The 24,817-nt window shown below is 42.5% G+C and overlaps 1 protein-coding gene across 1 annotated transcript in view; it reads left to right on the top strand.

Moving 5' to 3' along the window:
• Window positions 1–6,569: 6,569 nt before the first annotated feature.
• CMTM8 (CKLF like MARVEL transmembrane domain containing 8) overlaps window positions 6,570–24,817 on the top strand; it is a 39,103-nt gene continuing 20,855 nt past the window's right edge. The window contains exon 1 of the mRNA XM_040589424.1: window positions 6,570–6,890. Within this exon, the coding sequence (XP_040445358.1) occupies window positions 6,720–6,890 (171 nt within the window). The 5' untranslated portion in view covers window positions 6,570–6,719. The remainder of the gene's footprint in view (window positions 6,891–24,817) is intronic.

Here is a 24,817-nt window from a genome sequence, read left to right as displayed (position 1 = left end):
TCACTGCAGCTATTTTTTCATGCACTGATGCAAGATTTACCAGGTATCAGCAGCTTTGCATGCTGGTTTTGTGCATATCTGTAACACTAATGCTACGAAAGCATCCAGTAATTATTTATAGTCATGAGAAGTGTTCTGTCTACTCTAAAACACTGGTGCCTGCATCTCTGTGTCCTGCTTTGAGTTGAACTTGGGTGTGTTTTGTGCTAGGGAGTTTTGTTTTGTTTCAGGACTAAGACTGTTCTATGAATAAAAATATCGAGGTCATTTTGTTCTTTCGTGTTCACAGAAGTCTTTTGGCACTGGTCTAATTACAAAGATAAATTGCTGATTTGAAAATAGCGATAGCATATCACTCAGTCACTTGGAGACTTCAGACCATTACATGGTATAATGTGTTCCTCTGTTAACATTTTGCTCTCCTCCTGTTAACGGATAGATGCTGAATGTCTTTATCCCGTACTAATGCTTCCATACCTTCCACTGTTGTGTTCTCCAAGGCACAGGTCGGTGCTCTGCCAGGCTCCCAGCTCCCCTCTCCTGCCCTTCAGCCCCCTACAGCAGGGCGTGCGCACTCCTGTACCTCGCCCCAGCCAGCTCCGGCCTTTCTCAGCAGATCCTGCACTCAGCCCACTGGCCTTTTTTTCTTTCACTGGATGAATATTTCCACCCTTAAACCTTGCAGCCCACCTGAATAAAACTGATTCATTCTCCCTGTACAGCACTTTCATCGCCCTGCCATGGGCCAGGCACAGCCCAGCCAGTGAGATTCATGAAAACCTTTATTCTGCTACTGCTTCAGGACAAGGAGGTGATGTGCTGGGCATTGGTACTGCATGTATATTGTACAGCTGGGTGACCAGAGCATTAGCAAGATTATGCTTTATGGAATTAATTGGAATTCATTTCAATGGTTTTTCAAATCACCTGGGTCATCTCTTGTCATGTTCTGTGTAATACAGACCACAAAATTGGTCAGTGTAAGCTTGGTAAAGCGTATCTTTTAAATAAATCCATAGCTTTGAATTATCGATTTAAAATGATGAAGAGTCTACAGCTTTACTTAATAAATTATTCAAATATCCAATTAGGCTGTATTAAAAACATAAGTTAAAAAAACCCAAACAGCAATGGTGTGGTTTTTTTTTAATTTTCAGTCTGAATTTTTTCAGCTTCAGCTTCCAGCTGTGGTATCTGGTTAGGTTTTTGCCTGCCAGCTACTGGATGCCTTCTCTCTGTGTATATTTGTGTGTATATATACAGAGCAAGCTCAAGTCACCTCCTAACATTTTATCATAATATAAGGTGCACTTCTGGTCTCAGGCATGTGTCAGGTTCTTCTCCCAACCACAGCAGAGCATGATAGCTGTCTGTTAATAAAGCCTGCAAGCAAGCTGATGGCAGAAGTTATGAGGGAGCTGTAAACTCTCTCCTTAAACATGGATGATGCTGTGATGAAACCACAATGAAATTGTTCGGTCTTTCATTAGCTATATAAAAACAAATACAGCATTGACAATTTTGAAGGTGATCTTTTCCTCCAGCTGTTTTGCACTGGGCTTGAGTGCTGTATAAACATTACCTGCTGTGATTTACATAAACACTTAGGCAAGCACCATCCTTAATGAGTAAAAACCTACATGTCTTCAGTGGAAATGACTGTATTCTGAAGCACTGTGATCACCAGGATGTGTTTGTACCGTAGTAATATTTAAAGGTCTATGGAGGATTGATAACCCCAATTAAAGCATTTATGAGTGTGCCTCTAGGACGGCCCGTCTGGACATGCCCAGAGGCAGAATAAACTCCTTCCTCGGGTCGCATGACACCGGATACTCTCGACTATTCAGGTGGCCGGTGATTTGCATGTGTGAGAAGGCATGGCCACCAGCTGTGCTTGGAGCTGTGCTTGCAGGCTTGCCCTAAAGACAGGCAGCTGAGGAGCAGCCTGTGAAATACAATATGGGCATAGTCTTGCAGGTGCATTACAGATTTTAGGTCCTTGACCCCAAAGCCTGAAAACCACAACCCCCGTTCTGAGATTTGTACGTAGACTTCTCACTACGAACTCCTCCCTTAATTTGAGTAGGTGTACTCTGCCCTGAAGTTAACCATATGTGTACAGCATGCAGGGACAGTGCTCTAAGTACAAATCGGCTCTGGAGGAAGTAAGCAATTTTTCCTCAGCACAACACCGAAGACACAGTTGCGTTTCAGGGCTGGGAAGGATTTTTAGATTCCCAGAGCAGATAAAACAGCTGGTGAAAGGCTAATCCACGGAAAATACATGGCTTACGTACTTTGTGATTTCATTTCTTAGCAGAATCGCAACTGTTTCCTTATTGTCATGGTAATGGGTTTCAAAACTGGGAAAAAGGAGTTTTTAAAAAACCTTAAAGTCAGTATATTACTGTTCACAGCATGGAGTCAGTTCTCTGTGTGGCAGTGTATGTGTTCTGAGACAGCTTTTTGGCAGGTAAAATGTCTGCATGTGTACAGTCAGGCCTTTGTCCATATAATTCAAGTAAACTTCACGTAAAGAAATAAGTACTTGTGAGAAAAGGAGTACAGAACATAAACAGCTAAATTTTGTATTTTCTAGCATTAGGGTAGTACCTTACATACCTGATGATCAAATCCCATGCACTGTCATTACTTGGACTGTAGTTTCAATTGGTATTGATATTACGTTCGTTAGTTTTGGGGTGCCCAAGCTGCAAAACCAAACAAGCCTCGTGTTCAATAACTCCACGTACAAACATAGATCCTCTACAGATTTGCAGAATAGCAGTTTTGAAAGTATAGACATCTCATCTGTTTTCTCTTTGTTGCAGCAACATTGGGAGATCTAAGTATCTCAATCATGAAAACCATCTTTACTTTGCAAAATACCGGTTCATAGAGAGTCATTTGCCTTGACTTGATCATTAGGCATGCCTATAGCTCATGTCACTACCAAAGTACAAATCAAGTATTTCTGGTTTGGGTTAGTATAAATCAGCTTTTCTGTACAGTTGTAAGCCATCAAAGAGTAATATATGTTATTAATTATTTACTTAAATATGTTTGTAGCTCAAAGCCTACACTTTGCTGATTCCAAAAAGCTGTTAGGAAATACTCCAAACATTTTTTGATTTAATGCTAACTAAAAATATCTCATCCTCAGGTTAGCACGGTGGGATGTCAAGGGTGAGAATATTTGTCCTGGACATTCGACAAGAATCCATGTTCCTTATGTATGACCTGGGTTCCACAGGAAGTACAATTCCTTTCTTTCCCCTTAACTTTCTTAGATCATTCCTAGGTGGTTTAAAAACAGGAAGTTTTTGTTGTTGACTGAAAGCTTGCTGATGACCAGTGAAAAATCTCAATCACCTTTCCTTTTATATGTTTACTTCTTTTACTTAAAAAAAAAGTCCAAATAACTTTGACATTTGAAAATTCTAGGATTTGGGAGGGGAGAAGGGAAGCTGTATTTCAAAAACAGAAAACCAGTTCAGGAAATTCCAGTCAGCTCTGCTCCTTGGGCCTGTGAGTCTACTTTAATTAGCACTTCCAGTTGTCCAGATTGTTGCTAAGGCGGTAGTTCTAGAGAGCTCGATCAGTAATCTCAAAAATGTTGATACCTCAGGATTTGAGAACCAGACCAGCTTAAATGGAAGAATCTGCTAATCAGATATCTAGACGTTCAGGAATAAACCCTTTACTTAGAAACCTGATGATACTTGCACGGGCTATTTTGCTTTTACTAAAACGTTTACACTGAAAGCCTTCACCAAGTTATTTTTCTAACTACAGTTTTCTTCATTATAATAGTTGAAAGAGGTTACGATCTTGACTGGTGTTTAAAAGTCTCTCCAATCCTTCCATTGAAAGGTTAATTTAAAATACAGAAAATGGGCCACCTTCTTCTCTCTTGGTAGTTCTGTATATAAAAGGTTGATTGTTCCAGCAGCAGCATTCAATTATTTTGCTTCTGATGCTATCTACATGTAAAAAAATCTAGCTAAACTCAGATGGTCCCTGCAGGCCTTCCAGTTCTAGCCTTCAGTGCAAGGATGCAAAATAAAACATTAGAGCCTCACAGTTAGCATTCAAAATGTAAAGTATTATGTTGTCAAGTTAAAGAATGAAATTTGCTTCCCAGAATATCAGTGATGTAGATAACCTTCTGGAGCATTTGCCCTTTTTTTAGTGAAACTCATTCTTCGACTATGTTTGGAGAAATATGTGCTAAGGAAGTCAGAGTGGCAGCCAGCGTTCAGAGAAATTACCCAGAAACGTAGCCATCCAGTTGTTGTTGAATTAGTCATGATACTAGACCTCTACAACAGACATTGAAAACATATGTTAATAGATTGTTGTTGGAACAGATAGTAGTTGTAATGGAACAAGTGTCTCATGATCTGTGTCTTTGGTTTACTTTTTCTTTTTTTTTTTTCCCTCCACAGGACCTGGATGCTCAGATGATAGATGTGCAGACCAAAAGCAGTGAAACTTACTGCTCTGATTGTGATGGTTGAAAGAGATACAACGCTGACCTCCAGAATTTTAGGGAGCAAAATTAATACAGAGTTTTAGAATTATGCATCAAACCTGGGATCACTGAATAACATCCTGGAAACATGGTGAGAATATACATCCAGTGTAAAATAAATCAGTTGTCAAAGGAAAAGTGATGTGAATGACTCAGACCATTTTGAAATTTGTTAATTTTACTATTGGTGTGAAATTTAGCCCCACCTTTACTTACTGATCTTCTAGGTGGGAAAGTGAAAAGACAGGAATCTTTCAGAGGAGAAAATCAATGCTGTTACAATGGAGCCTCATGAACAGCAACAGGGGCATCCCAAAACAGCTCTGGCATTGGAAGGAAGCCTGGCAGTGCTGAACAATCAGATAAAGCACTTTTTCGTTGCAAGCCAGTTGGAGCAGGTCTCTAAACAAACCAGTGCACAGATATGTTCTGTGCCTTTAAAATCTCAGCTCTTACTTAAGAGACGGGGATAAAACAGGAATGCAACCAATACAGAATGGCTGGTAACCACAAAAAATGACGGTTTTGCCAAAAAGTGTAACATTCCTCATTCATGGTTGTGGTGTTGCGTTAAATGGTTTGAGTGTGTGGTTTGCTAAGTCTCCCCCTGCCCCCGCCCCCCCCCAAGAAATTACATGATTTGTATATCATATCATGCTGAGTAGCTGGTATCTCGTTCTGAGTAGCTGGTATCTCATTCTGATGACCTGCAGTTCATGTTTGCAAAACTCTGTCACGTTTCTTCTCCTATCTTAAACAAAAAATTCACCAGTGCCTGTGAGTATGCAGAGGCTCCACAGAGCCCAAGCCAAGACACACATTGCAAGAAGCCCCTGCAGCCTGTGCTGCAACACACTTACACTGTGAGTTGAGGCACAATCACGCACAAGAACCAGTTTCTTTGGGTAATTAATGTTTCCTGTATTTCTGGGAGAAACTCTGCCATCCTCCTCCTCCCTTCCCAGCCAATTCAGTCCCTTGCTGAAAGGTAATACTGCAAAATCCATTCTTTGTTAGCCAGTAGGAGAGCAGCAGTAAACAATCTGAGGACAATAGCCACCAGACATATGGAAAACACTTCATTTTTACTAAGCTGCGACATGCAAATGCTTTGCTAATGAGAATTCCTGAACATTAAAAAAAGACTATAACCTGCTTTCTTGTTGTTGAAACACCGTATGTTTTGTGGCATGGAAGATTACTTTACCAGCTCTTAAATGACCCAGGAAAAATATTTTTTTTTAATGTGACACTTTGGGAAAGTGCTAAGAAGTATAGGTTACGGAACAGCTTGACACTGTCAGGTAGTAGGCCAATAATGACCTCATACTTCCCATAGTTTTCATGGCTTTTAAAAAGTCTTTTGCATTGCTGAGACTCCTGGTTGGTTTCAGCTCCCAGCTAAATCCCCATTTCCAGCTCCGAGAGGGCTGTGCCATCTCCTAGCCTCTTGTTCCCTGCCCGTGGCACCCCGTGGTGGTTCCTCTCCCAACAGCGTGAGGCTGATGAGCGATGGCAGCCAGCGGGGACAACAACCCGCCGCAAAAGCACATCTCCTGTTGATGGCTGCTGCCCATGGAGCCAGGGGTGACAGTCCAGACAGGTGATGATGGCAGGCGGCAGGCGTTGGACACCTCAAACCGTGCGCAACCAGGAGGTTACGGCAATGGCTTCCCGCCACGCTCTTCCAGAGCGCAGGTGGCTGAGCCTGGCTCCTTGTCCCAAGGCCGCTGTGGGGGACACAGGAGCCCGGGAGGCCAGGAAATGGCTTCAGAGGGGCCCTGCGTTGCCCCCTCGGAGGGCCCTTCTCTAGCGCTGGGGATCCCTCGCACCAACCCCTCCCCGTCCCCTATACCGGCCGGTCCCCCGCCGCCCCCCCTCAGCGCACTGCCGCCCGCCCCGTGAGGGGGCAGCCCCGCTCCCGCCCCGCGGGGCAGCTACGGGCGGGGCGGGCGGCCCCCGGACCCGCCTCTCTGCTTGGGCCCGGGCGTCGGGCCGCCTCCCCCGCGGCGCCTGGGGGCGCTGAGCCGAGGGGCTGCCCGCGGCGCCGGGGCCACACAAAGCGGCGCGCGGCGGCGCCTTTCCCGCCACCCGTCAGGCGGCAGCCGCCCCCGCCCCGCCCCGCCCCGCCCCGCCGCCGGGCCCGGGGCCGGCCGGCTCGGGCAGCCCCGCGGCGCCGAAGATGGAGCCACCGGTACCGCCGCCTCAGGAGCAGCCGCCGCGCCCTCGGTCCCACACCGTCACCACCACCAGCAGCTCCTTCACCGCCAACCTGTCGGCCAGCTCCAGCACCCTCGCCTACGACAGGGAGTTCCTGCGGACCCCGCCCGGGCTCCTCATGGTGACCGAGATCGTGAGTGGCCCCGGGCGGGCGGCGGCCATGGGGGAGCCGGGCGGGGGGCGCGCCGCGGGGCTCTGCCCAGCGGTGGGGGGGGAGCGTCTGCCCGGCGCGGGGCGCTCGGCAGCCCGTCGGGTCTCCGCTGTGGAGAGTTCCCGCCGCCCTTTGCCGGTTGGGACGCTTCCCCTCAGCCCGCCACCTGCCGCGGCTCGGGCGGGTCCGTCCCGGCAGGTGAAGGGCGGCTCGGCGGGGGCGCAGCCCTCCCGCCGCGGGGCGGCCGGCGCAAGCGGCGGTGACACCGCGCGCACGCAGGCAGCTTGGTGCCCCGCAGCGTCTGCCGCGGCATCGCCTCGCGGAGCGGGAGATCGGGAGCCCATCTGGGGAGGCTTTCCTTTAACTGCATTGGCTGTACACACCTTGTACCTCACAGCACACAGGTAGCCGTGCCCCGAGAGTTAATTAGGCACCTTACCTTCGTTTTGTAGGTCAATAGAAATCCATTTCCTTATGCTTTTAGTGATCAGCTACGCCTGCACAGGGTGGGGTACGATCTAACACCTTTTGGGTTTGGTCGTGATTTTATTTTTTGCAGAAACGCGGTGAGGTTTAAGCAGACAGCGCGGGCGGCCCGGCAGCGTGGCCTGTGGTCGGTGGGTCGGTGATGGGCAGCGAGCAGCGCGGCGCTGGTGTCCCGCTGCGGGCCCGCCTGCGCTCCCGGTGTTAGGCCGTAGCCGCTCGGCATCCCCCTTAAAAATAACGCATTGCTTTCAAGTCTGCTCATCTACGTTATTAATAGTTAAGGAACTTGAAGGCCTGGTTGCCCCAACTAAGTTTTTGAGTTTCCTGTGTGATGTTTTTGCTTTGATGATGCTGGAAGGGTTAATGTATCTGGTCAGATTAATCTTCAAGGGTTGAAAAACATTGTGCTCCACCACGGCAGTGGAATGACTGTGGGTTTTGCTGACTTCAAAGTTAAAGTAACCAAGGGAAGCTTCAGGCTGATGTGTGGTGTAGGACCTCTGGCAGGAGCAGTGCCGTCGGGGAGAGGATGCGCGTTGAGGTGCCAGCTGCTGCACGGGCAAGCAGGGCTTGAGGGTGAGAAGTCAGTGCCTGCTACCAGCTGCCACCTTGTATGCTGGTGTGGTTGGGAATTCTGGTGGTCTTCAGTAGGTAGGCGATTGTAGTCTTGCTTCAGTTGTTAAATACAGGGGATGCTTCATTGTCAGAATTGTGGTAGGTCTGTGAATAAAGAAGCCTTAGTTTTTGAAAGAAAAGCTGCTTTCTTTCCCACTCTTTTTCCATTTCCAATTACAACAGAATTACAGACCTTTCTTCTACTTTATCAGAAGAGTGATCGATTGTTAGAGAGGTGCCCAAGGCTTTTCCCAGGCCCTACTGGAATGTCATATATTCAGCCTGGCTTCGAATACTGCATCAGCTGCTCTTAAGTTGAGCTACATAGCCGCAGGGCATGGACAGGCTCTTACTCTTTGTTGGAAGTGTGCTTTCTAGTTTGTGTTGACAGGTGATTGTATTTGTGTAGCTTACCTTTCTAAACAGAGTGCTGATGCTTTTTAGGGGGGGGACTTTTGTTTCCTGTCAGCCATTCATGACTCTTGGAATAGTTACGATTCTTCAGCCACCACTCTGACATGCTTGAGTCCATTAATACTGACATTTAGAGCCAGCTTTGGTTTAAGTTTTGTAAGTACATTTACCAGTTTCAGAAAGAGCCTCAGTGCTACCTGACTTTGTAGCCTAGTGTAGTTGTGTCTGCACTGCAGGCTTTCACATACGTATTTTTGCTGATCAGCAGTATGAAGATATGCAGTCTGGTCAACTTGAAGGAGCCGATAGAACTCTCTAATGTAGATGAACTTACACTGGTTTGTGATGATGTATTTGAGACACTGGAGAACAGTTTTAATATGAAGTTGAAAGCGATAAGGCAGGTCCTACAGTAGTAGGATATTGCTAGATACTGCCTTTGAGGAAATAACTACTGGTTCTTAACCCCACTGATTTTAAAGCAGGTAGAGTAGCTCTTCTTCTGTGAAGTGAAAGGAAAACGCATTAGTGAATACTGTGATACAGAATTAACTGAAATAAACCAGTTATTAAAATCCAGTGAGTTTGTATGTGTGTATGTATATATATATACATACGCACACATGTTTGGCATTGGTTTTTGGTCAAATTTTTCCCACCAGTTCTGTATGTTCTTTGTTTTTTTTTGAGAGAGCATGACTAGCTTTATGCAAGATTTCTATTTCAAAATTGGCCACGCATATTCTGCAGTAATGGAGTTGTATACCATAAATCAGTCAGTCCCTGCCTGTTCTGATCATCCTATATATATAAAAGTTATGGCTTGCCTGCACAGATTACCTTTTCAGGATATTTCTGACCCTCTGTACTGATTCCCCAGCTCATAGTGTGATCCTTCTGCTAAGGATTTGCAAACCTGTAAATGGGACAAACTCTTACGTATTTCAGTTACAGGAGTTGCAGCCTGATAGATCTTTTCAGTTGAAGCAGCAAGTTCTGAAGTGCAGCAGCTGTGGTAAGAGCATACCTTTGCTTCTGCTGTCTCTGCTCTGGAGACACCTATGAGATGGACAGGGAAGAGGACTGTTTTTAGTAGGATCTTTCATCACTGTAGCTACTCATCTGCCAGATCCAGTGTTCATTAGGATACTACATTAACACTAAGCTAGGGGTGTTAAACAACAGTGCTGAATGTTTGAAGAGTTTGTGCTGTGGGGCTGCATAAATATTTGATTATTGCAGCTGTCAGCAACATGCATGCAGCAAGAGTGCAGTCTGTGATTCCTGGCTCTGTAACTGGAGCTCTCTTCTCTGTATAGGCAAAGGGCAAATCTGTGTTATTCTTCAACCAAAGACAAGGGAAAAGCAGGAAGTTACCACATAAATTAAGTCTTCCACTCCCTTAAATAAAGGATCTTGATCAGGTTTTGCTCCTCCTTCCCTAATTTGAATGCTCTGGAGATGAATTTACTGCCGTGTGGATTTCCATGTGTGTTGGTAGCCAGCCTACATCTGCACTGAGGCTGTGGTTTAATGGCACAGTAAATTCAGCTTAACATCTACTACTAAGAGATTCTTTGCAGTGTTGCAAAACACTGGTCTGCTATTAACTCAGTCTGCTGTTTCCAATTTGTTCAAAATGAGTTAGCTTTATAAGGACAGGTTTTATGATGGATCAAGTATTACATGTCCTTTATGTAGCTGCTTTAAAGCCAGTATAAATCAGGGATGAGATAGACTCTGCGTATTCAGCAGTATTGAAGTCATGTACCCAAACCTGGTTCAGTTTAATTTTGTAATGCTGTTTGGTCTAGCACTGCATACATCTAGTATGAATGAAAACAGAAGTGCAGCCTGAAGTGTAGGCTAAATTACCTGGTGCTGACAGATTTCCATTGCCTTCTACATCTGCCTCCCTGATGAGAGAGCATACAAGGTTTCCTGCCACTCAGTGGGAAAGAACTGGGGTCAGTTTATTTCAGCGTAAAGAGTGAAATAGGAAATGCCACTGGATTTCTGAGAGGTCTTTGGGAACTGGCATAGAGCACAGCTTTGGTGTGTGGAAGCTCATCCAAATTAGTTACATACAGAAGTAATGATGCTTGCTGACCAGGGCAGGGGCTTCTGACTTGGGAGACTTGGATTCACAGGCCTTAGCTGGCCGGTGACTACTGACAATGAGTTCATGTGCATTTCTTTTAACCTCTCTGAATGCCTTATCTGTTCATGGAATATGGATACAAATCTTTGTAAGACACATTGAGAACTGTTGGTGAAAAGTAGCATGTAAGATGTAAGCACTGTTACAGAAAGTCTTTAATTCAGATGTCAATCACCTGGGTTGACACTGCAGTAAAAATACATCCTGTAGAAGATAATTGATATTACCTATAGTCTAACATACCCCTCAGGAGGATTTCTAGTTTCAAAAGAAGCAAGTATAGTGATTTCCAGAGATGTCTTTTGAGTGTTTCTTTTCTGTACAATGATGGCCCAGAAAGACTGTATATTTGTCTTCCTGAGAGTTTTATGGCCGAGATAAATGATGGCTGGTGATACCTCCTCAGAGCTTTAAATTGGTTTCTCACATCAGGCATTATGGATCACTTTGGAGAAATGGAGTTTTGTGGTTGCTGTGGGTGTAGTTATAAAAATATTTACTTTCTAGCATGATGACATTGATTCCTTCAGACTGTGGCTTCACACGAGTGTGTTGCTGGTTGCAGTCTCTTGTAAAACTTGCCCTACTAATTTTAAGGCTTGTGATGGCCATTTGTTGTTTACAAAACCAAACACTACATAGTTTGGAAAGGTTTGGAAGGTTGTTACACTGCTACTGCAAGTGAAATCTTGTGATGGTGTAAATTTTAGTAAGTTGTAATTGCAGTTGCATTTCTTCATGCTATTCTGTGCAGATTATTCTTTGAGTCAAATGCGCAGAATAAGATATGTACTTGAAATATAGAAGCCTGATAGGAGGTTACATTAATGGCACCACATAAAATTGTGGTTCAAATTTACATTTCTGGACAATAAAAATAATTTTGATAACATTTTTATTATTCTTCAAATGTAAGACCTTTGAAGGCTTAATTCAGAAAAGAAATCTTGTTGAGTTTCTTTATTCTAGTAGAGTGGTGAGCCTCAGAATATTAAATAGATATTGAAAGTTATGTCAGATTTAGGATATTGAAGTTACCAAAACGAGAACAACTGGACATGTCCAAATGTTTGTTCAATAGGCTTTTGCCCCCTTTTTTTCCCCCCCAAGAGATGCATCGAAATCGCCTCCAGATAATTCAAGTTCTGAATTATGTTAGCAATAGAATCATATAAATGTTAAGAAAAGCAGAAGTAATAGAGTGAAACAAAAAATGTACTACATCTTTTTAAAGCTCTCCTTGCACGCAGCTTTTACTTTTAGTCTTATGCCCTTTCTGACTGCAGCTCCGAGTTTTATTTATAGATTCCATGTTCCTTCTGCACCCCCAGATCTTGGAACAGCCCTCAGAAGCACAGAGGGAGTTTCATGAAGCCTCTTTACTCACCTGAGTAGGATAAGCAAGATTTTCTCTTACATCAGGAACAGCAGAGAATTTTTCTGTTGGTGGTGGTTTTTTTTTTTTTTCCTTACAAAGCAACTTTTACTCCAGTCATAGTGTGGCTGCTTGTATGTAGTTGACAATGCTGAGGCACTTCCTGACGTGTTGAACGAGTGCTTTGCCTAGAGGAGATGTACGTAAGCATGGTCTTAAAATGATTCTCTTTGAATTACTGAGTGGATTCTCTACTAGTCAGTTACTTCATCCAGTAGCTTCATCTTCCTGTGCATGTATAAGAAGACATAAAGTCTAAGCTCTTTGCTCTCGATTGGACAAAACTCTCTCAGAAGTCAGGTTTCAGTTCTCCTTTTCTTCAGGTGCTGTTGTTCCACTGCTAACCCTTAGTGTAACTATCCCTAGTGTAGTGAATACATGCATCTATGTGATTTGCGTCTTCCTCTAGATCATATTGTTGCTTAACGTCCTGTTTCCTTAAAGGTCTTTGGTTTGTTGGACAAGATCAGGGTGTTTCCTTGGGAGGAGAAAACTGGGGGACACAAGAAAACAGAAGCTTTGGAAAGTGTTGTCTGGAACATACTTCAAGTGTAGACAGAAACAGTTACAAGGATTGACATGGTAAGAGGGTGGAGATGTTTCTCAGGCTGAATGCAGATATTTTATAAAACGTAAAAAATGCTAAATATTTTTTGTATCTCAAGGTTAAGGTAGAAATTGTATGAAATGTCATTATTTCTTCATGAGAAGAATGCTTGAAAGGCATACTTAAACATCAGCCTTGTTCTTGAGTGGGTAGTGAATAAAATATATTTCCTTCTAGTAAACAATTTCTTTGTTTTGTACCTACTAAAATTCTTATGCAGCCCAAAGCTAATTTGAAATAATTTTTGGCCTTCAGCAGCCTGTGTCTGTGTGTTGGTGAAATGTGCAGTCCACCCATTATTCCTAATGGAATAGGTGCAGCTTCCTAGGTGCTTAGCTTTAGTGTGATGCTGCGGCTGGGTGTTTGACTCATGAGGGTGAGTGCTGAGGCTAAAAACATCATGGTCTGAGGACAAAGGCTGATAATCTGGCTGGAAAGAGATTGGGACTGCATCTGTGAAAACTGCCGTTTACCAGCTATGCCAGCTGGTCCGATAAAAATTATTGTGGAAGCTGCATCCCTGGCTAACTGTACTATGCGAGCTGAGTTGCTTGTGAAGACCACTGGTATTGTTAGATACAGCAAATGATGGAGATACTTGGTGCTGGGTTTTGTCCTAAAATGAATACAAATCCTGGACTTGTTTTTGTTGGGTTTGTTTGTGGGTTTTTTCCTCCCCTTGCGTTATATTTTTATATTCTTTCTGCAGTAGGATTCCTGCCTTCTCCTTGGAATGGTTTATTACACACTGTTAAGACCTCAAATTAGAGGATCTTAAAGTAGTATATGCTTATCTTAAACATTTTTCATGCCATGTGTGATGAAGAGATATATTTGCTGGCAGTGTAGTAAGAATGTGAGCAGGGAAAGGGTACAGACAAAAAGGTTAATTGTCTGAGTCACACAGGACTCTTGCAAAATCAGAAATGGCCCCCCAGTTTCTGACTCCTAGAACCATTAAGTGCTAGATGCCTTTCGGTCCTTTCACTCCCGGCCCTAGGATGCTGGGAGCGCTGCTGTGTACCTGGAGAGCCTGCACATGTGTCTGCCCTGTCCTATGTCCTGCACTGACTGCGTAGCAGCAACAAGCAGGGTTAGAGCAGTGCTGGCTCAAGGATTCTTCTTTAAAATTGTATTCTCAAAACCACAGAAAAATTCTCTTGGGGACTCTGAACCCTTCTGAATGGGAAGTGTAGAGACAATTACGATGTATTGCTCATGTTTGGTGAGTGCCTTCTCATTCAGCCTGCAGTTCTTTCCTGTTCTCTCCTGGGAATAACAGTGCCATATATTTAGTTTCTAATGGTCCTATCTATCTATCTATCTACAAAAAAACATAGGTATGTATTTTTTTTAGTTTCATTTTTCTTTTGGATAAATTCCATATTGTAACAGTCTGATATGTCTGCACTTGCTCCTCTTTTGAGTTCAGAAAAGCGGTAGCAAGTGTGTTGTTGAGGAGAGGACCAAGCCCTCTTTTCTAGGGTCAAATAGCAAATAGATTTTAGTGTCCATCAGACCTTTGGCAAGGTAGTTGTCTTCACGTGGCATGAGCCAGTTCCTGTGGAAGCTGCTGACAATGATTCACCTGCCTCTGAAAAGAGCAGCTCAGGTATAAGACTGGTAAAACTCCAGTGAAGGAGGGACTGAATAAGGAAAGAATCAAGCCCCACCGCTTTCAGTGCGAGCTGGGTCTGGCTCAGGGGAGGTTTGGTGTTAAGCTTACGTTAGTGAACTGAAAGAGGCTGGAGTCTTGGTTCCACATTCTTTAATACTGAATGCAGGCTTTGCCAGATCACTTCGCTACACAGATTTGGATCACCCCTGGGCATGACTGCATTTTTGCCAAATTGGAGCACAATACTGAATGTTCACACTGTTCCTTTTTGCAAGGTATGGGTGCACAGAAGACGCTGATGCAACAGCAAGTTTGCTGAGACAAAAATCATCAAAGCAAAACAAAGAAAAAATTCAACAAATTGGTCTCATTAGGGGGCTGTTGTCCCAGCAGTTTGTTCTGGGCAGCCACAATGTTTCTGGTCTGATATGAGATGCATCAAAATCAGAGTTTGTAGAACTAAAGCAAACTAAGCATGGTAATAATCAGCTAGATGTTGCCAGTCTTTGGAGATATCATAATCTAGTTACAAAGAATAAATATAGTGAAAAATCCAAGGTGGGACTGGAAAGAGGCCATGTGGGGAAAGCAGCCTCTCTGATCCTACTCTGGTAATTGCTGCTTGTGTTTAGGTGATAGTCTGATGTGCACAACTTGAAAGGAAACCTGTCAAGAACCTGTGCTTCATAACTGAAAACAAGACTAGTTTGTATCACCAGCTTTAAATGTAACTGCTATGTCCAGGTGACACTGTTTCATGCAGACTGCATTTATTTAGCCTGGAAGTTGTACAGCCACTCAGTGTGTGTAGCAATTACATGAAAGAGTCCCTTTAATACATATTTTAGCATCTGTTCTCTTCATTCAACAGTAGTGCTATTCCCAAGGCTGCAGCTCCTGCAGCAGGTAGTAGCTGAATGTGGCAGTGCAGTTTTGAGGAAAGTATGAGGATCCCTAGGAGAAACTTACAAATAGAGGCACAGTGTTGCATGCAGGAATTAAACACTGAAGGGCAAGAGGAATGGGCAAAAAAGCCTTCAAGAAAAGGAAAACCTCTGTGAGGTACCTTTAAAATGACACTTCAGCTGATACTATCAGCCTTGCTTGTCTCCAGCTGGAGACAGCCACTGTATGGCAGACTGACAAGGATCAGGTGAGGTGAGGGTGAATCCGTGGTTGGATGCCTGTTACCGCTGCTGTAGATCAGAAAGCATAAACAAATGCACAGTTGTCCTCTATGGGCTCTGAGCACAGCTGTGATACCTGCTGGGGAGGGTGGTGCTTTTGTTCAGTCCTTGGAGGGGAAAAAGCTACCCCAAAATGACAGCGTCTGCATTGATTTGGTTTTAGTTTAATTTCTAAATCACGATGTACCTTGCTACCAGTAACATGATGTGCCGTTTCAAAGAGCTTGCGTGTGTATAGGCACATACAAAACCATTGAAGAAATACTATTATAGCCAAAGGTCTTGGAAATTAAGAAGTGCCAGAATTGCTGTTCACTCCAGCAGTGTTGGTTTGGTATTAGATTGTGTGCAGACACTGGAATCCAGTGAAATTCTGCACAATCATGTTATTTTTATTGAGAAACTTCTGTCATGGTTGTTGCACAAGAGAGCTTTTCTGGGAGTGACTGGGATATTGTGTATACAGCATTGGAGGAAGGCGTGTTATGAGTAAGGAAAAGGATTATTCAAAGAGAAAGGATGGTCTCCTGGCTAATTGCTTTCCTTGGAAAATTTGACTTCTGCTCACACCACAGTGTTCCTCTGGGATACTAGATAAGGCGAGTGAAACTTACACTTCAGTATGCTCACTTTTTTCCTTTTTTTCCTGGATCCCCAAATTTGGGTCTGAGATGTGAAAGAAATGATTATTCACAGTTGTAGCTGAAGTCAGTATGAGCTATGTTCTGAAGAGGTAAAATGCAGTACCATATTAAGTGCTGTGGGAGAAAAGAATTTTCCAGTAAATTTGGCAAGAAGTACTTTTGACCTTAATTCTAGTGCACTCACTGTCTGTAAAACTGGGATACCATACTTCTTTATCTCACAGAGATGTGTGTAATAGTTTACTGATGACTTCTGAGATAATTCAGGTAACAAAGTACTTCTGAAGAGCCCAGGCAGATACAAAGCTCTGAGTTGCATGCAGGGAGCAAGTCTGCAGACCACACAAGTAAACAAGAAGAAAACAAAGTGGAAGGTATTAGTTCTGAAGAAGACTCTCCCTTCTGTTGCTGCATGCAGGTGGTTTTGTGGAGAAGGGGAAAGTATGTGGTCATTAAATTACAGACTATACCATAATGTATACTTAAGTAATGACAGAATTAAGATGTGTGAAGAACTTCCAGCAGTGCTGCATACTTAATTGAAAGTAGTTCAGCATATGTTTGTACCTGTCTCTTGTCCACTTTTCTGCTTCTTCATCCCAAGTCCTAATTTTCCAACTCTTTTGGTGTGTTTTCTGGTTGGCTTGGTTTTGGGTTTTTTTTTTTTGTTTGGGGGTTTGGTTTTTGGTTTTGTGGGTTGTTGTTTTTTTTGTCATTTCATTCCTTCAAGTCTTCTTGCCCAGCTGCTCAGGGCAATTTGCTGAAGGCCTGCTTTGCACGATCTTCATCCAGTCTGCTGCACTTCACTTGACACAGATAATCAACATAGAAGATGCAGTGCCTATCGTAAGAATTTGGTAAAATGGAGTTTTAGGAGAGGAGGTGTGAGGCCACTGAAAGAACAGGCTCTGCTCAATATGACACATCCATCTTTAATGGTTTCATAAAGCTGTAAGTGGACAAAACTATGAAAAACACTGTAGTATTTTAGAACTATGTTAGAAATACCGATAGTGATACAGTGATTTAGGAGGTTATTGGTTAATGTTGTGACATGTTTCGTTCCTGCATTGTGGAAGGTGCTTTCTTTTCAATAAACAAATGCTTCTGACTGAGCCATAGGCGTAGAGCAGGTTGGAGAGACGTGGGTTTTGTCAAACCTACCACAATCTTGTGATGACCTTTGTGAAGGATTTTTAGAAGAAGGCTGAAAAGTTCTATGCATCCCAGATTTCTTATATTGAAGAAAAGCAGGATCTCTGTTGGGATTTCTGATGGCTAGTCTGAAGCCTTGCTGTGTTCATTGAAGCCGTGTTCATTGGACTGGCAATACAGTTACAACAGTTATTTAGTATTGTGGCTTGCCAGTTGACCTCCAAGATGAAAATATTTCTCCTTGCATGTGGTGTTACTAAGATATAGCACAGTACAAATGAACACATTATTAGTGTTCTTTCTTCTTCTAATGCACAGGAGTGAGTCTGGATGCCAAATAAATTTTGTACTGGACAGAAAGACAGTTGTCACTGGGAAACTACTATATTTAGTTTTGAAACCACAATCCTTATATTACTCTTTTGAGTAGATTCTTGCATTAATGGGACTTAACTTTAAAAGGCAGTGTGCAAGAAGAAAGAAATTACCTGCTTGAAGAGATGGCACTTGTTTTGTATTTGAATTATGACCTCCATCTGAAGATGGATAATACCTGCCTTGAACATATGACACAGCCTATAGAATTATGACTGAATGATGAGACTTAACAAGAGTGGAATAATGATAACTTTTAAAGTTATCAGTTATATCTTCATTGTTCCATTCATTATATTTAAAGAATTTTCCCTGTTTATCTTCTCAGCAAAAAAGGTAGGCATCTTAGCCAGGAGAATAAGGTTTCCAAACATTTTGTTCAAACTTGGTTTTTTTCTAGACTTTGGCAATCATGAAACATGACCAGACACTTGTACAAAGAACTTGACATTCTCTTTAATGGAGTAACAGGGAAATATCTAGCAAATGTTTGCCTGAAGTAAGCAAGTCAAGATAAAGTGTTAAAGGTGAGGTGAGGTCTCTTGGAAAGTGTTTTACTAGCTCAAGTTAAAATTAAACTGAGTAAATAGCAGTAAATGAGATGGAATTCTCTAAGCTTGGTTACATCTAATTTTTACTTTCTTATTAAGTTGAACAGTGGAATGGTAGCCTCAGAAAAAAAACCCAAACCCCCACACACACACCCCAAACCGAAACCAACCCAATCCAAACTATGCCTGAAGTAATTTTCACTTAAGAAACTGAACTTTATTTCAAAATGCCTCTGCAATTTAGGTCTCGGTTAAAAAAAAAACAAACCAAAAAAAGTGAAGTGCATTCTAAAAGAGCACTTAATTTTGACGTGTGGTGGTTGTCTATGTAATTTTACAGAAACAGCAATGTACACAAGAAGACCCTGAGAAGAGGTGCAAATAGGGTCTAGATGCATTGATGGGACAAAATCAGATTAAGATCTAATGTACACAAACAATATTGTTATGAAGAGAAGGTTATAGTGAACCAGTTCTTGATGCTATTAAAACTTGTTGCACATTTCCCATTGACTTCAGTCATCCTGACATATCCGCAGATGAAATGAAAAGAACATGAAAGCCTACCAGCCGCAAAGGCTGTACACACTAATTGGTGCTTATATTGTTTGTCAGGCTCTTAAAGATCAGCACCTCCTTTCCGATAGTCGTTTCCTATCCACTTGTTAGCATTTGGTAAAGGGGCGGCTCTGTTGTTCCTTCCGTCTGGTGCTGAAGAAAAGTGTATGCCCAGGAACTTTCCCCGCTTTTTTTTTTTTTCCCAGCACTGTGGATTAGTCTAATAACAGAGATCACCTCTCTTGAGACCTTTCCTCTCCAATACTCCTTGCTGTCAAATTAGATGGAGATTAGGAGGAGACTAATTAACGCTTCTTACCTTTTTTTTTTTTTTTGTGTTGATCACTGAGCTAAAATTGACTTTGGGAAAATGAAAGGCATAATTAAACCACTTGTTACCAAGATTTCCACACACACACCCCAAATTCCTGCTGTCAGCGCTACCAGTTTGTCTACCAGTTTCATATGCACAGTTTCTTTGTCTTAAACAGGGTAGCTGATAGATGATAAAAGGGGAAGCTGTGCAGATCCATTCCTTGGACATGCCCTTTCATAACCCAAATGTCTAATTTACATATTTCTTTAAAGCTCCCTATAGTCATGTATCACACAGTACAAGGAGCGATCTTACTTCATGATGAAGCATTGGTCATTTTGTAGTCATCACCATACCCTCATGGTTCTATTAAATTCTAAGTGTCAAAACAACTCGGCATCACAAATGTCGATCTAAACATGTTTCTTCAGTCCAGCAAACAAGTGTGTCTTACAGCTTTCCTGCTTCATCACTGGATTATCACATATGGCTTCTCCTGTGTCAAAGGTAAATCACTATGCATGCTGTGTTCTTCCTTTTCCCTTTGTGTGAACTAGCAAAGCTCCCAGCTAGTGATGTCTTTCAGTGGCCTAATTCCTTTCTGCTTTCTTGGTTTTATTTGCTAAGAGCTCTAATATTGTCAGCAGAAGGGGATTACATTATATGCCTCTGTGTTTGTGCACAGTTTGTGATAGAGGGCCGAGTTTTCAGTGTGTGCGGATTTGAGCATTTTAATATAACAATAGTTGGCAACTTGAAGAAAGGGGTACCAGCAAAATACTGCTTTTGTAGTCAGTTTTGGTGGGTTTTTTTTTAGTTCTCTAAAGAATTTTCCCTCTTTGATATGAATTGTCCCTTTGGTTTGAAACTAGTAATATTATGCTGGGGGGGGGGGGGGGGGGAACATACTAAATATCTCTGACTGCACATAGACTTTTTAAACGAAAAAGCCACCATAACACTATACAGGTTTACAGCTTTCCCTTCCCCCACTCAGTGGGAAAACAGGAACTTCTGAGTGGGAGGTAAATAGCTGAGATACTCAACAAAGGGTATTTGAACAAAGGCTGGTGACACCCCTTTATTGTATCTGCACCTTTGTCATTCTAGGGAAGAAAATACTGGGCAGAAGAAAGCTGTGATCCAAATCTGGGGAAAGAGAAAGGGGAAAAGGTGTGGAAGTTAGCGAAGTAAATATAATTTAGTTGGTTGTGTATATTGGGATGGTGTAATATAAACAGAACTACAGGAAGAGGCTTGGGTTTTTCAGAAGAACCACTTGGGTGGGAAGGGAGCCTGCTGCCAGCTCAGAGCACACCCTCAGCCTGGAACCCCTCACTCAGCTGCTTGGCTTCTGTTACTTACCTAGAGTTCTGCTCCTTATAACTTTGGTGTGTGTGCTGCATCACTTGCTGCTAACAAATTGCAGTGCGGATGCAGATAGCCTTTAACAAAGTCGCTTGCTGCGTTTTTCAATATTGGTACTGCCAGCTGCCTGCTGGGTCAGGTCGTGGCCACCTCCACTGAACCAGCAGCTGACCCAAGCACAGTTCCCATTGCCTTAAACCACGATGAACTGTGGCCTGAGTGCTGCAGAGGCAGCTAACTGGTAAGCAGTTGCAAATTTGGTGCTGAAGGCTGGCAAGGTAACTGCCCTCTAGTTATCTGCCTTACTTCCCTGCCAGTGGTTGGTGGTGTAGTAGCCTTATTCTCCATTCTCATAATTTAGTCTGCTTGTGCATGAGACCATGCCCTGAGGTAGAGCTGGTGCCCTGATCTGTTGACTCGACTTCTGTAATGCAAGGGACGGAGGGAGGTTGGATAGGATGGAGTGCAAGCAGTGCTTATATTTTAGACAAATATTTTGACCTCGTGGTAAGGAGATTTCCTGAATTTTAGGACAAAATTCTAGCCTGTGCTAGGACTGTGGATACACTTTGCTAGGTATGTTTGAGGGTTGTACCAGTTTTCAGTCTGGTAACATGATTGCCTCCCAGAGCAAAGTGGTAGCTATGCTTGCAGAGAGGGGCTAGAAGAATGTGTGGGCAATACCTTTCCAGTATGAGGTGTAATTGCTCTAAACACCTCTCTTGCAGGCATGGGAGATCCACTAATCCATAGTAATCCCTGTAGTTTGCAGCAGTTCTGACATCTGTGAACTGTATTGGAAAATCAGATTTGGAGAAATGGAACTGAGTATGCTTGAAAACCCAAAATCTATTAGCTGTATTGTGGAGACAGTGAAGCATAAGTGCATGCAGCAAGAGTTCCTGCTTATTTCTTGACTTTTCTGTGTTTGTGTACTACAAGAGGTAAATGCAGAAGTTCTGAATTTGAGTTGGTGGCTTTTAAATGCAGAAGCTGAAAAGGTCTCCATGCCTTGCTGTTCACTGCAGTTCAGAGTTCAGTAGTATATGGTGATACCCCAAACCAGTAAGTTGTTTACCTCAGATATACTGTGTGGTGAAGTGCAGTAATTCCAGGTGCGGCTTTGTGTGCAGTCACCCTCACAAGGCAGCAACCTCTGGCAGAAAAGCAGAGCAGACATCTGAGGGAGATCAAGTCATTTCTGCTCATTTATTTAAATCTGAATAAGCCAATGTCTTCGGGCCCTGAAATTTTTTTCCTATGTTGGCCCCCTTGCACTAAAAAGCTGGCATTTGTAGCTAGCTGTTCTGTTCTTTTGTTTACCCAAGGCCCATTAAAGCAGTTGGAGAACATTATACCCTGACTCACACACCAGGACATATACTTAATTTATTACTTTGGTAGTTTGAATTTCAAGTGTTAGGTGTCCCACGGAGCATTTTACTTTGTTCTCTTATGCTGCATGCACTGCTTGCGTATTTATTATGGAGAGCAGGCAGGCTGTGGGAAAACCTTCAGGGTTGTGGACTTTTTCTTCAGAACCTTAAAATTAAAGTTATGGAGCATGGTAACAAGGACTTCTCTAAAAGCATGACTGATCTGCATTATCTTTTTACATGTTTGCCCAAATAATTCTTTTCCTTTGGCATTAATATTTTCACCTGCATATCATTCTTCATCTTTGTACCCTAGGCTTCTTTGTAAACATTAATTGTTGGACAGTGGTAACAGCTTTTAAATAGGTCTCTATTGAAAACTTAATTCTGGATTTGCCCTGTTGCTGATTCCTTCAAAGTAAACTCTTTCTACTACTAGCATGAAAAGAAATAGAAGAACGAAAAAAAAAAGGGGGGGGGGGGGGGGGAAAGGCATAGATTGTTGTCAGAAGCAATGTTAGTATTTGTGATTATCTCTTGTTCAGTTGTGTCTTGTCAACAATTTTAACTACAGCTCTTAGTACAAAGTTATCTCTGATATCAAAGTGACAGATGGAGATTTCAGAAAAGGACATGCTTGGAAACTGACTTCAGACAAATTCAGATGAGAAGTGGGGGTGAAGTTTTTCAACAATGAGAGTTGTAGGCATTATAGCAGCTTATTTAGCGATGAGATGAATCCTATCACTGCAAGTCTATGCCAAGACATCATCTCTTTCCAAAAATAATGTTTTAGGGTGAAATCTTTATACCATTGCCCACATGGCCAAAATGCTCCTTTCTGACTGTGAAGTCTGTGAACACAAATGCCTCCAGTAAAGCATATGCAGATATTAAATATTTATAGGCATGCTGTTCTTCTACGTTGTTAATGCAAAATGTATTCAGGAAAGAAAATTTTGCAAGAGAAGGAAGAAAATTTTTCAGTGAGATACTTCTACAACGTGTGGATCAGTCTTTGTACCTTAATCTTTACCTAAAACTATGGATAATGGTTCATGGGGTCGGACTTTTGTATTTGGGACTTGATACAGAATTAGTCAGGAGGTACAATAAGCTTCTAGACAGGCAGGCAACAGCAGATCTGGATGCAGACTTATTTTCTCATGTCTTCTGTTGGTCAGGCAAGGGGAACTGTTTCAGCCTTTGAAGACTAGAGGATTTTGTCTCACAGCAAGAAAAAAAATCTGTATTGTATAACACCAGTTTCTGTGGTGGTCAGATGGAAATTAAAAGATACTTTAATTATAAAAATATAAAAAATATTTTTTGAATGAGCAGCTAACATTTTCCTTATGTTTAAATGGATGTAGAATACAGCAATAGCTTTCTTAGAATGCAATGGAAAAATCAGAGAGCACCTGCTATCTGGCTCTACAACTGTGTCTCTTAACTATAGGGCAAAATAAAATAAAAGTTATTCCCAAAGAAGTAATAAGTTTTCTATTTTAATGTAGCTGCTAAGATTTGTGGAACAATGCAGTGCGTCCGCTAATTATAGGCATCTCTATTTACACAGTCTAACAGGAAGATGGAGATGTAAAAATAGCAACAAAGAGCCAGTGACATTAATAAAGCAGCTGTATACAGCATTGTTCTCTTGAAGAACATAGACACCATTTAAAGTAGGCTACATAAATAATCAGTCATAATTCATAAGTAACCATTGTTAGGAATTCTCTTTTAAAAATAGTTCACTTTATTAACGTACAAATGATGGCAGAATGACTTTCTTTGTAGGTGTGAGTATTTTACATGGACACATACACCAAATGTTATAAGTAAATGACACAAATCGTTGCCATTTATTGGGAAGCTGGTATTCATCTACCATCAGAAGCTGTATTCCTTCTGTGAAGATGGGAGAAAGGAAGATAGAGTGCTATAAAACTTCCTCCAAAGCAAAAATCTGTTTAGATAGAAGAGGCAGGATTGAGGTACAAGAACACTTTTCACTTACATGAGTTTATTAGAACAGAGTATCAAACCCTTCCTACCATCATGTTCCATTAACGTGGTAGTTGTAGTAATAAAAATAATAATAAATAGCCATATTGGGGAAGACACATTCAGACAGACACATAAGGCCCTGTATCTTTTGAATCAGAATCTACCTCTGAGCTTTTCCGGACAGTTAGACATTACTGAAGCTAATAGTCTTTTTTTCTAATTTTTCTGCGCAAGGGAAATAATTCCCTCACGCACTTCCCAAAAGTAAGAAAACAAACACGTATTCAGTGTATGCAGCAGGTTAAACTTGTGCACTCACAGTTTGTAGGTGTGCTTTATAAAGGAGAAGTTGTATTCAGAGCACAAAGGCTATACCATGGTCTTTATCTCCAGAAATACATCTCTACTACTTGACTTGAAAGCCTGTGAGCCTTCTCAGAAAAACTCCTGTGTGTGAACCAGGGCCTACATCTGTGCAAATAAAAGGTAGTATGTTAAGCAGGGGTCCTCAAACTAGGGCCCTCGGGCCAGATACGGCCCCCCAGGGTCCTGTCCTCAATCCGGCCCCCGGTATTTACAGACCCCCCTGCCGGGGGCTGGGGGGGGGAACCAAGCAGCCGCAGATGACTGCCTGCCACTGCATCTGTGCACCGCCCCCCTGGTTAAAAAGTTTGAGGACCCCTGATGTTAAGCTTGTCATTTGCCCCACCCAAGAAACTCCCCCCAAAACTCTAAACTGGGGGGGGGCAGACCCTATCTCACAGTTAAGCTGCATCTGCACTCCTGAAATCATTTCTGTCTTGTGAGGAGATATGAAATTCATTATCAATTGAAATGCTTGTTTAAATGTGAGGAAACATCTTCTGTCCAAATCTTGGCTTCAAGTCTCAAAATCAGAATTCAAAAAGCCTACCAGTATGTTGGAGTTTTTTTTAAAAAAATATTTAAATTGCTGCAAAGGAGCACTGCAAGCCCTTTTAAAGTCCTTTGACCAAGTAGTTAATGTTCCCTATTAATATGAGCTCTCAAATCT

This window comes from Falco naumanni, chromosome 4 (genome assembly GCF_017639655.2).
Source record: "Falco naumanni isolate bFalNau1 chromosome 4, bFalNau1.pat, whole genome shotgun sequence".
Classification (NCBI taxonomy): domain Eukaryota; kingdom Metazoa; phylum Chordata; class Aves; order Falconiformes; family Falconidae; genus Falco; species Falco naumanni.
This window is presented reverse-complemented; position numbering and strand designations above follow the sequence as displayed.